This window comes from Ahaetulla prasina, chromosome 1 (assembly GCF_028640845.1).
Source record: "Ahaetulla prasina isolate Xishuangbanna chromosome 1, ASM2864084v1, whole genome shotgun sequence".
NCBI classification, from domain to species: Eukaryota; Metazoa; Chordata; class Lepidosauria; order Squamata; family Colubridae; genus Ahaetulla; species Ahaetulla prasina.
This window is the reverse complement of record NC_080539.1, coordinates 267,382,517-267,396,905: the sequence shown is the minus strand read 5'-3', so window position 1 is coordinate 267,396,905 and position 14,389 is coordinate 267,382,517. Positions and strand designations below refer to the sequence as shown.

The window sequence follows — 14,389 nt, the reverse complement described above, 5'->3', positions numbered from 1 at the left end:
CATTGCCAGAACTTTTGTTGCCAGAAGGAACCCAGCCAAGTGTAAATAAATTGCTGGCAGACCACCTCGGCTGGTGTATTGTTTTGGGAAGGAAGGGAGGTGACAGAACATTAGATCTGGCCCATGGAGTCGCCTTGAAAACAAGGAAGGACCATGGACCCGCCTTAGAAACAGCTAAGGACCAGCGGTGCCTCTGCTAGCGAAAACAGGAGCTTGGGAGGGCCACATGCGGCCCTTGCAAGCTCGATTTTTGCTGACAGAGGTTGCAGGATGCTGTCACAGCTGGAAACGGAGCTCGGAAGCCCGTTTTCATTGGCAGAATGTTCGGGCCACCACAGGCACCTGACACGAGTGATGTCGAACGGGCCACACCCACCCTGCCACACCCACCCTGCCCCCCACACCCAAGGTCGAGCACAACCCTGACACAGTCCTCAATAAAATTGAGTTTGACACTCCTGGGCTAAACTGTGTTCCTCAAGGGAAAAGTGGTTTCTTTGTGGCGCCAATGGGAACATACCACTCCCTGGGGAATTTTGTAACACTCTTTGTTGACCTTTATTTTGACAGGTAATGTATCTATTTTAGTTGATCTTTGGAAACTGAAGTGAATGGCACATTAATTATTTAATCACTATTTTGCTATGTTGGCCTCTCCATCTTATCCCGGTTTGATTTTTCCAAATTGCTGCAATTCATTTAATGAATATGGCACATAAAAAACAACAAACATTCTGTCACAGTAGCACTCTTTCTATTGTTACTAAAACAACACCAAAGCAAACACAATGTAGTTGCCAACACTACATTGTCACAACTGCTGCATGCTTAATTATATTGTCCAGGTAGACTGATAGAAATTGTCTCCTGATAGAAAAATAACTATTTCTATTTGCATAAACCACATGAGCATGGCAGAAAGTATAAGGTTTACATTCCTTTAAAAAAAAAAAAGAAATCATGCTGAATCAATCAATCAATCAAATAAACACACTGCTCAGTTGGCAAGCACACTTATTAATTGTGAATGCTTCACTTCTTATTGTAGTTGAAGTTAAAGGCACTGGAATGTTTGCTTCAACTTTCTACGATACTTGTTGCATAGAATGTTACACTGTGCTGAACATTCAAAGGAAATGGGCTGTTTGAATTAAAGTTATGAATTAAAGCTGTATCTTTAGATTTCCAAAACAAAACCATAAGCTTCTCCCCCCCACAACTAAATTTGATTTAGAGCCTTCTGTTTACTTATATCTTAAAAGCATTATATTCCATGGGATTTTCTGGGGGGGGGGGACTTTGCTAAGAAATATACATATTAGAAATATATATTTAGCTGGTTTTTAGAATGGCTAAGCATTGAAATGTTCAACTTCTCGAGGCAAAAAAGGCTGCTAAAATAATAGATTAATTCTGTAATGTATTATTATTATTTTGTTTCTGTACTCAACTTACTTTATAGAAACAGTTTTAGAGAAAGGCATAAATTATAAATATTTATTTCTCTCTTTAGATGGATTGATCTTTTGTTGCTGTCTGGGAGAACCAGCACTGAAACTTGTATGAATGTATCTGCAGAAAATAAGATTTCCATGGAAGGTTTTCTGGCAATTGGCGAGATCACTGCAGAGTGCAGATACTTCCATATTGTGGTAGCCACATAGGTTCAATAATAGTAATATCAGTCACACCAAAGATCTTACCAACCTGATTTACAATGTCTAACCTGCTCAAATATATGAATCTGTTAAAAAAATAAAGATATGATACAAATACTAAAGTTGCTGTAAAGTCAGTACATTTAGGAAGTCTTTTAACAGATAATAAAAGCAGATCAGAAATGCCTATTGAGAAAACACGTGGTAATAAATTGCCATTGGAATGGCTCATAATTCTAATTGTTCTACAAAAAGCTTGATGGCCTTCATATCAGACGTATTCTTTCTATGAGGCTTATCAACTTTACTAAAGCCTCCTTCAATCTGGAGCTCTGTAAATATGTTAGGCTATAACTTTTGGATTTCAAGCTGCACATTTAGAACAATGTGCTGTGCACCTGAATGAAATCTAGAGAGAACAGCACCAGCATGATCATGAAAAGAATATTTCTTAAAAATTTTATTGAATTGTCTATGAGTAATCTCTTACTTTATATCTTACCTTTAGGGTAATAAGCCTTAACCGATAATCATCTGCTTGTATGACTCTGTTGACTGTAATTTCAATTCCTTCATAGGTAATTTGCTCTTCTGGCCAGTATTCTGTACATTTCTAGGCAAAAATTAAATCACAGATATAAAGGCAGGTGTCTGCAAAAAGTAAATGTGCTCTAACAAGCTTAAGAAAAATATATTGTACATGTGAATTATTGCAGAATGTTTTCAGAAATCAGTTATGCTAGAAGTAAAAATATTAACTGATATAAAGTGGTATTTTACTCAAGTCAGAATATTTGGCTCTCTCTCCCCCTGATTCCCCATTAAACCATATATTTTTCAATATTTTTCTTGGTTTAAGAACTGCAGAAATGAGAAAACCCTATCACATTCAATTTTCTCATGTCATTATTACAGCAACAAAGGAACCAGTAGGGATTTGCAAAGCTTCAATTCAATTCAGATTTTAACTTTGATGATGACAAGATTAAATTCAAATGTAGGACTCAGGGTTCAAAAACAACAAAATTAAATTCAGACCCATTTGAGACTATAATAGAAAAGCACCATCATGCCGGAAGCTATTTGATTTTTGGAAGAATGAGATACAGATAGCAAGGCTAGAATATTTACAGGAACTTGTTTTTTAAAAAAAATTAAAACAAATTTATGTTATCGCTGTCATATGTATAATACAAGGATACAAGAAATAACTTCATAGACAATTCAGAACTTTCCACAAGCATATAAAGTATACTTCCCAGGAGCCTCAGACAAACAAAGAACAGAGAAGAAAATAGGAAGTAGAGGATTAAAATATGTGAAGGACAGGAAGCTGAGATGCTGCAATGGTTGTAAGTGTGAAAAATGGTCATAAGTCACTTTTTTCAGTGCTCTTTGTAACTTTGAATGGTCACTAAATGAATGGCTGTAAGTCTAGGACTGTCTGTAGTGAATAATGCCCTTATTGCCACTCATTTTGAGAACTATAATGTCCCCTATTTGGGTTGGCTTTGAAGATGACTTGAAAACTGCAGTTGGTGTGAAATTTGATAGGTAGATGAGAAATGTTATTGTCATATAAGGCCAACTATTCCTTCTGCTGAATGTTCAGTTTTATCCTTCCATCTGCTGGAGTCTACTCGTTCATGTTTGTCCACTGTCAAACAGTATTTTTGCCAAAGTAAGGAAAGCATCCAGATTTTTTCTACAACTTAACTAATAGCAGCTATAGGGGGTATCTGTATACTTTGTAATGAAGAAACATTTTCATCTCTTTGTACATATAGTTTCTGTTCTATGAGCTAATCAGGGAACGTGCACACCTATTTCCTACATGTATATGTATACAAGTGTATCTGTGTACCTGTGCTGTATTCGTATGTTTTATCAGTTTTTGTGTGTATGTGTGCACTGAGATGCACAGGATGGGCTGCGCACTTTGGATGTCCTGGGCCATGTGACTATGGGAAAGTGGGCTTGGATTGCAATATTCATAAATCATCCAAACCACTTCTTAATTACATCCCCCTTAGGAGTGAATTTAGGAGATTTTTTTTCCTGCATAGCCCTATGTTCCTTCAACATAGAACAGAATGAGATATAATTTGATATGGAAGGAAAAGCAAAGGCAATACAGATTGTGTTTAAAAACCCCTTGCTTGAGGGCTATTCTGTTCTATGTTGAAGAACTATCCTGCTGATGAACCGACAGAATCCTAAGTTTTTCTTTCAACATTCATTCTATGGGTTTGGGGGGGGTGTAAGCACACACACACTATCAGAAGTGCTAGCAGCTATCTATAGCTCAGTCTTGGAACAGCTGAAATGAACACCCACGCATTTCTGCGGGCTGTCTGTCAGTTCACATTACATTTTATAAGAGTGCTAGAATACTGAAGCCTTAATCTTTGCATTATTAGAATTAACATATATAGCATGAACACAAATATTCTTCCTGCAAACTATATTTATATTTGAGTCACAACACAATTCTTTTTTTAATGGAAAAATTGTGAAGCATCCCAGAGTCTTGAACAATAATGAATGACTTCATTAAGCCACAACTCTCTGATAAAGCACAAGTGTGTACAGAGATCTCCAGACGTGCAAGATTTCCATTTCCTTTGTAACAAGTCTATAATATTGCAGCTTTAAATTACGATGAATAGAAAGAAAACATGACAGCTGTCCCAAAGCTTTCTAGATTGGTAAGAGCTGACTTATGCTACTTTTCTAGATGATTGGCCAAACGTTTTGCCAATTAAACTTTAGTTTTCTTAAAGCTACCCTCCTGTGCCGTGGCTCAATTGGAAAGGGCAGCAAGGAGACAATTCAAAAGACATTCTAAGTTGCTAACACAGAACTAAACAAGCTTTCAACAGGTGGAAACAAGGGCCACAAAATTTGATGGCAGGATACTCTATTAGGGCCTTAACATGGCATTAGCCCATCACTGCTCATGTACTTGTCGAAGTTGTTTTTCTAGAAAAACTAGCTGCTACTGCATAACTCTACTGCAAGGGTGTCAAACTTAAGCCCACAGGCCGCATCTGGCCTACAGGGTGCTTAGTTCTGGCCTGCGGGGCCGCCCTAGAAACAGCAAAGAACCGACCCGTGGTGCCTCTGCCAGCAAAAACGACGGTCTCCTGCAGCCCCGTCAGCAAAAATAGAGCTCAGAAAGGCTGTGTGCAGCCTGCCATGGTTCAGTTATGGCCTCATACAGTCCTCTGCCAGCCAAAATGGTGCCTCCTTCAAGCGTGGCCCCCTCCCTCAAGCTCCATTTTCGCTGGCAGAGGGCTGCAGAAGGCCGTTGTGGCCGAAAAGGGAGCCTCGAAAAGTGACGTTGAGCTGGCAAGCCCCTCCCCTGGCCACACACACCCTCGCCTCCCCAAGGTCAAACACAACCCTGATGTGGCCCTCAATGAAATTACATTTGACAGCCCTGCTCTACTGCAATCACATTCTGATCAGTATTCAGCTGAAGCACTAACAGGACAAGACTCACATTTTCCTAACGACAAAAATAAAATGAATGTGCAACAGGAACATTTCAAAAGAGAGGCTATAGCCCCAAAAGAAAAATAGGAAATGTACTTCGGGAGTGGCTCAAGTATAAATCTATGGAAATTCTCAGTCATCCAGATCATGGTTGTCCCAAAGATGCTTTTTCAAAAGGCAACTGGACTTTCTTGGTTTTTGTTTAAAGACATCTCTTCAGTTAGAGAACTTCTTGGATGAGAAGCGAAACGCCTTCAAGCTGCACAGGTTGCCGGTGGCCTTCCGGGTGCAATTCAAGGTGTTGGTCACCACCTTTAAAGCGCTCCATGGCATAGGACCGAGCTATTTACGGGACCGCCTGCTGCCTCCGATAGCCTCCCACCGACCTGTGCGCTCACACAGGGAGGATCGCCTCAGGGTGCCGTCAGCCAAACAATGTCGGCTGGCGACCCCCAGGGGGAGAGCCTTCTCTGTGGGAGAACCTACCCTCTGGAATGAGCTTCCTCTGGGGTTACAATTACTCCCCGACCTCCGGACCTTTCGCCGTGAACTCAAGACTTTTCTGTTTCACCGCGCAGGGCTGGCCATACACTATGATTTTTAATTGGGTTTTTATCATTTCTTATTATAGTTTTAAATGGGTTTGGCCAAATTGAATAAGATTTTAAAGATTTTTTAAAATTCTATTTATAAAATTGTTTTATGTTGGCTGTAAACCGCCCCGAGTCCTTCGGGAGAAGGGCGGTATAAAAATCAAATAAAAAAAATAAAAAAAATAAATAAATAAGCAAAAAACCAAGGCAGTCCAGTTGCTTTTTGAAAAGGGACCTTTGGGACACCCAAGTAAATATTAAAGTTTTTATTTATCAAAATTTTATACTATATTTCAACTTTACCTTGATTACTGATGTTACAAAGCAGACTAGTTTTATGAATGGAATAATGTTTTATTTAGGAATACACCGAAGGCACAAAACAGAATTTTTTAAAAATAGAAAATAGAGATTCAGCATTACCTCATTCATCTCTTCTATATTGGTAATCATGACAATGATTGGAGAATGCTCCTGCCATACCATTCTCCAGAAATCACTGACAGTATTAACTATGGGTCCCTGAGTAGCAATGTACACCTTTTCTTCTCCTCTATAGCCCTAGCAAAAAAACAACAAAAAAAACCCAACAAGGTTCATGAGTGCTGAAATGTACGTATACCTCAGTCCTTCAGTTTTCATTCAGAAACTGTTTAGTAAATTAGAAAGAAATATTCTCATACTCACGCTTCACATGAAGTGAAACAAATAAGCACAAGCAGCGTAACTTTGATTTATACAAAAAGTAATGGTTCCTATGTCAATAGGAGCAATTTATGCTATGTAAGATGTATAATTAAGCTGAAATTCATTTGAGTAGGGCTACATTTGGCACCCCATTTGGGGGCCTTGGTGGGTTCTAAAGGTTATGGTGGTAAACATGACTGTCATTTACTCAGATTGCTAGCAAGTCACACTTTAAATCACCTCATGTCAGTGGTGAAATCCAATTTTTTTTACTACCAGTTCTGTGGGTGTGGCTTGGTGGGCATGGTGTGGCTTGGTGGGCGTGGCAAAGGAAGGGTACTGCAAAATCTCCATTCCCTCCCCACTCCTGAGGAAGGATATTGCAAAATCTCCATTCCCACTCCACTCTGGGGCCAGCCAGAGGTGGTATTTGCTGGTTCTCCAAACTACTCAAAATTTTTGCTACCAGTTCTCCAGAACCTGTTGGATTTCACCCCTGCCGCATGCATATTTTATAAGGTTGAAATCTGAATCTGTGTCTCTGTCAGCATGCTGGAAGGACTGAAATGATTGTGGAATTCTGCAACTCTATTGAAAAACAATGGAAGCCTAACAAAACCACTTATATAGAAAGATTTTCTGGAACTGCCAGTCTTACCCTGATGTAATTAGCATTAATGTAAGAGCTGAGGGGATCATCTTCATCATCTGAGGTAAGGCACACTCTGCTGTGAGGATCTGAAAAATGGAAAGCCGCAATGATGAGTTATAGACTGGAAGGAACAGAAAAGGTTTTCTCTCTCTCAACATGAATTGTACACAAATATTACACAACAGACCTTCAATCTGGAATTCTGAGAATTGGCCAAAGGTTTGACTTGAAGAAACACAAGAGTGACCCTGATGGTTTTAGCTGAAGATCTGCCTAATTCAGAACCTAATTCAGAATTCTGCTTCCCACAGTGACAATCCAGATGGCCTGGAGAAAGCATTCATTGCTTTTGCTGACCCACAGCTAATGTTCAGTGGGATATAACCCTAGGGTATTTAGATGCTATTACTGGTACCCATTAAGAATCTTAACATCCCTTTCTAATTCCCCTCAGAATCCATATTAGTCGATACTTTTACCACGCTTTGTGGCAGTGAACAAAACATAGCAGTGCTGAAGAAGCAGGGTGCTGCAGTACCTTTCACAATTCAGTGTTCTTTCTTATTGCAGAACTAATCATTATTAACGTTGCATGTAGCCTGGTCTAAATGCCAGTGCAAAGGCAGAGATCTGCTATAATTTTACAGGATTTAATGTTGCGCTGCCTTTGAGCAGTAACTTTTTTTCCTGAAAATTCTGAAATCAACCATTTTGATCAACCATGGTTAGGGTGGAATTTTTGAGACAAAAGGCTTAAAAGAAATTACCCACAACAAATCTGTAAATCTGCAAAAGAAATGCAGTATACATTAGCTGAATTAAAGACTATTATCATTTCTTTCGCTAACTGCAATTAACTATAGTGTTGCAAGCAACTAACTGATCATTAAGTTAAGTGCCTATTTATCTTTCAGTTCTAGCTGGAATGAACATCTATTTTTGAAATTTTAAAATATTTTATTTTATTTTATTTTCAGAACAACGTATTCCATTTTGTGGGCAACTTTTCTAATTGAAAACTGTTTTTAAGCTTTTTTAAAGAATGGAATTGCAACTAAAGTTTAAAGTGTAAAGTGTTAAGACAGACCAAATGTTTCAGTGCCCAGAAATATTTCAAATAGAACACATCTCAGGAAGCATTTTAAACAGTTGATATAATTTTTTAGTCCATCTCATCAAAATAACCAGAACAATTATTGAGACCAGATAAATTGTAAAAATAAACATCCATCATAACATTTTCCGTATCAGAAACATAATGCAGTCCAACTGAATAACCTTGGATCCCTCCAAACAGAAAGTCTAACAACTGGTCAAAATGGTATGAAATAGTAAAGATTTTGACCAATTTTTATCTCAAGCTCTGAGAGATACTGAAATCACTGAACATTCAATTTGTGAGATTCATAGTTACTACCTGGGAATGTCATAGGTACTGGCAGTTTTTGACTTACAACAGTTCATTTCGTGACAATGGCACTGAAAAAAGTGACTTATGAATGTTTTTCACACTTACGACCATTGCAGCCTCCCCATGGTCACATGATCAAAATCCAGATGTTTGTCAACTGACTCGTATTTATGACGGTTGCAGTGCCCCAGGGTCATGTGATCATCTTTTGCGACCTTCTGACCAGCAAAATCAATGGGGAAGCCAGCTTCACTTTTAACAACTGTGTTACTAATTTAACAACTGCAGTGATTCATTTAATAATGGTGGCAAGAAAGGTCATAAAATGGAGCAAAATTCACTTAACAACTGTCTCGCTTAGGAACAGAAATTTTGGGCTCAATTGTTGTCATAAATGAGTACTACTTTTACAGATAGTCCTCAATTTACAAGAGTTCATTTAGTGACCATTCAAAGTTACAATGGCACTGAAAAAAAGATGTAAATGACAAATGGTTCATATTTATAATAGTTGCAACGTTCCCAGGTCATGTGATCCCCTTTTGCGACCTTCTGACAAGCAGTCAACGGGGAAGCCAGATTCACTTAACAAGTGTGTTACTAACTTAACAGCTATGGTGATTCACTTAATAAATGTGGCAAGAAAAGTCATAAAATGGAGCAAAACTCATTTAACAAATCTCTCACTTAACAACATAAATGTTGGGCTCAATTGCTGTAAGTCGAGGACTACCTATACTGCATTGCTGATCTTAATCCATATTCTTTGTGGGAATTTGGTGAACAACTCCAAAATGCTTCTGTAACTTTAGTGATCTTTCCTGACATTCGGAAATAGCTATCATAACCCACAACTCACCACTATGGCAAATCCCATCCGGTTTAAACTGTTTGTAAGTTCACAAACATATAAATTAACACATAGTTCAAAATGCTTCTGTACTAAAAGTCTAAAATGGATAGAGCTGCAGTGGTGCAGTGGATAGAGTGCAGTATTGCAGCTACTTCTGCTGATCACCAGCTGCCAGCAGTTTGGCAGATTGAATCTCACCAGGCTCAAGGTTGACTCAGCCTCCCACCCTTCTGAGGTGGGTACAAAGAGGACCCAGATTGTTGGGAGCAATATATGCTGACTCTGTAAACCACTTAGAGAGGGCTATAAGAGCACTGTGAAGCAGTATGTAAGTCTAAGAGCTATTTCTATTTCTATGTACTTACTTGGGAGAATTGTTTTGTAACGATTCTTTCGGACTAAACCTGGAATGTCATATTCCTTTGGATCAATAAAGTTCATTGGGATTTCCTGTTGAAAGATGCATCATAGAAATATTAGACATATTACAATCCTAATAGTTTTCACTTAAAAATGAAAGTGGATTTTTTAAAAAAAAGAATGCTGTAATACTTGTGAAAACACATTCAATGCCGATTCAAAACCAATGAATTGAAGAATTTGAGTACTAAAGGAAGTGTGATGGAGCTGTGAGATATATTGAAAGCCCTTTTATTTTAGTTTAATATGAATGGGATTAAACTGTAATATTGTTATTTTTAGATTTATATTCTATTTTTTTTCCCGGAAGAAAAGCCAGTTTATTTTGGGGCTCTCCCTTTTCTTTATTAAAATATTCCTGTGCAGCACATTGCACTGAGACAGAGTGAATTTCTATGGCTGAGCTTTTTTTATGAACCTGAATCTCATATTTGTTGTACTAATATTTGTCCTACTGGCACTTTTTAATAATTTATTGATCGTTGGATAACCTTGTAACAGCTCAAAATATAGTTACTCCTCTCCTAACAAATAAAAAGAATCCTCTTATTCTTCTGGCTTATCAAATAAATCTATGTTAATTTTATGCGCTTCATTACTCAAGATAAGACCAAGGGGAATGCACGTCATTAAAAGCACCGCTATGCAAATAGTAGTAAAACTAATGAATTTATTTTAATTACTGTATGATATTTTAATTACTGTATGATATTTATAAATGACTGTGCGTGTTCTGATGATGCAGAAGTCCCATATGGTGGAAATTCAAATAACGCTGGAAAGCACATGCTACTAGGAAGAAACCTGCAAGGTTTCATAAAAACAGGTGCAAGAATATGTAGATTTTATGTGTGTGCAATGGATCATATCTAAATTAAGTTAGTCAATACAGTGAGTTTAAGCTTAGGAAATTACATTACCAAGAAATGTTCCCGGAATTCAGCCATTTTTTCTATCCTTCAAGTCACATTTCCATTCTTTCAGAACTTACTATATGCCCCTACTCTCCAATAAATGAATAAAAATCTGGTTCTGATAGAGATAAATCAGGGGTGAAATCTAAAAATTTTCCCTATTGGTTCTGTGGGAGTGGCTTAATTGGTAGGTGTGGCTTGGTGGTCAGGTGACTGAATGGGCATGGTCAATAATAATAAAAATAATAAAGTATACAAAACTTGGGAGGCACCAGTCTACCTTCTTTAAAAATAGAGGCTTCACCCTACCAATTGCGTTTTACTAAGAGGCTCCGGTCTACCTCCTTTAAAAATAGAGGCCCCGGTCTACCAATTGCCTTTTATTGAGAGGCACCAGTCTACCTTCTTTAAAAGTTGACTTTGTAAATATACAAATAGAATGAGACTATTGCCTTATACACTGTAAGCCGCCCTGAGTCTTTGGAGAAGGGCGGGATATAAATGTAAATAAAAATAAAATAAAAAAATAGAGGCCCTGGTCTACCAATTGCCTTTTATTGAGGCACCAGTCTACCTTCTTTAAAAATAGAGGCCCCGTTCTACCAATTGCGTTTTACTGAGAGGCACCGGTCTACCAAGTGCCTTTTTTTCGCAGACACCAGTCTACCTTCTTTAAAAATAGAGGCACCGGTCTACTAGCTGCCTACAGCGCTGATCAGCTGTAGTGTGGCCCTTTGAAATGCCACGGCAGTCATTTAAGGCCGTTTGCAGCTATATTACCACTGAGCGCTTCAGGGACAGAGAAGAAGAACAGCGAGGCGTGGGCAGTGGGAGGGGGGGCAGGGATTTTTGCTATCGGTTCTCCGAACTACCTGCTCCCAACGCTACCGGATCGCGGGATCCAGTCCGAACCGGGAGCATTTCACCCCTGAGGTAAATGCTGTATGCTGGTGTACTGTATGGATTTCTTTTTGTTTTTGTTTCTATGAAATATAGAAAGAATATTTGCTTTTGCTTCCTTTCAAAGCTATTCTGCCTTACTAAGGACATGTCTCCTAAATCTGTTCATATTTCCTCCCTATTCAGCCATAGGTGGGATATATTTGAAACTTTCAAAATGCAGAGATTGATTTGAACAGAAAGTTCAATGTGCCTGCTGAATGCGGCACTCTCTGTATCGAGAGTTGGGAGCACGTGTTCGATGTCTGAAAGCGATCACGTGCTCCGGCCCCTCAGTTCCTACCCGTTCCTCGGGCGTCCATGATCCTCAGAGCTTGGATCTTCGGTTGATGTTATGTAATGCCCGGTCTGTGGCTAATAAAGCTCCCCTGATTTGCGATCTTATTCAGGGGGAGTCCGCGGACCTTATGGGTATTATGGAGACCTGGTTGGGTCCAGAGGGGGGGTTCCCCTTGTTGAGCTGTGCCCTCCAGGTTTCCGAGCATTTCATCAGCCGAGGGCCCAAGGCAGGGGTGGCGGGGTGGCGGTTGTCATTAAGGAAGATCTAGAGCTGAGGGAGGCCACTGTTCCTCAGATTGCTGGCTGTGAATCCCTCTATGTGAGGTGGGGCCATAGGAATCAGCTGGGCTTGCTGATCGCGTACCTGGCTCCTTGGTGCGTGACCACAGCCCTGCCCGAGCTGTTGGAGGTACTTGCCGCTGTGGCAGTTGAGACCCCCAGACTTATAGTCATGGGGGATTTCAACCTACCATCAGCTGGCTTGTTATCGACTGCAGCTCGGGAGTTCCAGGCTTCCATGACGGCCTTGGACCTGATTCGAGTAAATGATGGCCCTACGCACATGGGGGGAGGCACGCTGGATCTGATTTATATCTCTGGACAGTGGTTAAATGATCTGGAATTAGATGATTTAGTAACAGAACCAATTTTTTTATTATTATTATTAATCACATTTATATACCGCCCTATCTCCCGAGGGACTCAGGGCGGTTCACAGGCAAGTAAAAGACATATAAATACACACTAAAACATTTAAAAAACTTATTCTACAAAGCCGAATTAAAAAGCAATATAAATAATAAAAACCCATTTAAAACCAATATAAATTTAAAAACTAATCCAGTCCTGCGCAAATGAATAAGTGTGTTTTAAGCTCGCGACGAAAGGTTCGGAGGTCCGGAAGTTGACGGAGTCCTGGGGGAAGTTCGTTCCAGAGGGTGGGAGCCCCCACAGAGAAGGCCCTTCCCCTGGGTGTCGCCAGACGGCACTGCCTAGCTGACGGCACCCTGAGGAGTCCCTCTCTGTGAGAACGCACGGGTCGGTGAGAGGTATTCGGTAGCAGTAGGCGGTCCCGTAAATAGCCCGGCCCTATGTCATGGTCCGATCATTTTCTCCTTCGCCTAGACTTCCGAACCGCCGCTCACCATCGCAGGGAGACGGAACCTATACGCTGGTTCCGTCCCAGGCGCCTGATGGACCCCGAGAGGTTCCTGACGGAGCTTGGGCCATTCCCTGAGGATCTGGCCCACGGCACGACTGAGGAACTAGTTGTGGCCTGGGAACAGGCTGCGGCTGGGACCTTGGACCGTGTCGTGCCTTTGCGGCCTCTGACCCGGCGCAGATCTCGTCCGGCCCCTTGGTTCTCCGAGGGGCTGAGGGAGATGAAACGCCAGAGAAGACGCCTAGAGAGCACCTGGAGGTCCAGTCGTTCCGAAGCTACTATTCTAGGACCTACCTAGTGGCAATGAGGGAGGCGAGGCGTTCCTACGCCTCCACCCTCATTGCGTCGGCAGATAACCGCCCGGCCGCCCTGTTTCGGGTGACCCGCTCCCTCCTTCATCAGGAGGTGCGGGATGACCCTTTGCAGGGACCTGCCAAGGAGTTTAGTGGTTATCTATACGATAAAATCGCTCAGCTCCGGGATGGTCTGGACCGAAATTGGGATGATCCAAGCGAGGGAGAGGAGGCACGCCTTGTTGAGTCCGTTTGGGATGAGTTTGACCCTGTGGCTCCCGAGGACGTGGACAGGTTGTTGGGGAGGCTTCACGCCACTACATGTTTACTGGACCCGTGTCCTTCCTGGCTGGTACTGGCCACTCAGGAGGTGACACGAGGCTGGCTCCAAGGGATTATCAACGCTTCTTTGTTGGAAGGGGTTTTCCCTGCCGCCTTGAAAGAGGCGGTGGTGAGACCCCTCCTCAAGAAGCCCTCCCTGGACCCAGCTATTTTGGGTAATTATCGTCCAGTCTCCAACCTTCGCTTTGTTGCGAAGGTTTAGAGAGTGCTGTGGTGAGACAGCTACCCCGATACCTGGATGAAGCCGTCTATCTAGACCCGTTCCAGTCCGGCTTCCAACCCGGATACAGCACGGAGACAGCTTTGGTCGCATTGGTGGATGATCTCTGGAGGGCCAGGGCCAGGGGTTATTCCTCTGCCCTGGTCCTATTAGACCTCACAGCGGCTTTTGATACCATCGACCATGGTATCTTGCTGCGCCGGTTGGGGGGATTGGGAGTGGGAGGCACCGTGTATCGGTGGTTCTCCTCCTATCTCTCCGACCGGTCGCAGACAGTGTTGACAGGGGGGCAGAGGTCGACCGCGAGGTGCCTCACTTGTGGGGTGCCGCAGGGGTCGATCCTCTCGCCCCTTCTGTTCAACATCTATATGAAGCCGTTGGGTGAGATCATCAGTGGCTTCGGGGTGAGATACCAGCAGTACGCTGATGACACCCAGCTGTACTTTT

The 14,389-nt window shown here is 41.3% G+C and overlaps 2 protein-coding genes across 2 annotated transcripts in view; one reads left to right on the top strand and one right to left on the bottom strand.

Moving 5' to 3' along the window:
* TMEM86A (transmembrane protein 86A) overlaps positions 1 to 1,560 on the top strand; it is a 150,047-nt gene extending 148,487 nt beyond the window's left edge. The window contains exon 5 of the transcript XR_009152199.1: positions 1,514 to 1,560. The gene's annotated coding sequence lies outside the window, so the exon portion shown is untranslated. The remainder of the gene's footprint in view (positions 1 to 1,513) is intronic.
* The window catches only part of PTPN5 (protein tyrosine phosphatase non-receptor type 5), a 71,818-nt gene that overhangs the window by 17,622 nt on the left and 39,807 nt on the right, over positions 1 to 14,389 (bottom strand). Inside the window, exons 10-13 of the mRNA XM_058158294.1 lie at positions 9,718 to 9,802; positions 7,095 to 7,174; positions 6,173 to 6,310; positions 2,161 to 2,271 (exon numbers count right to left, since the gene is read on the bottom strand). Coding sequence (XP_058014277.1) covers positions 2,161 to 2,271; positions 6,173 to 6,310; positions 7,095 to 7,174; positions 9,718 to 9,802 — 414 coding nt within the window. The remainder of the gene's footprint in view (positions 1 to 2,160; positions 2,272 to 6,172; positions 6,311 to 7,094; positions 7,175 to 9,717; positions 9,803 to 14,389) is intronic.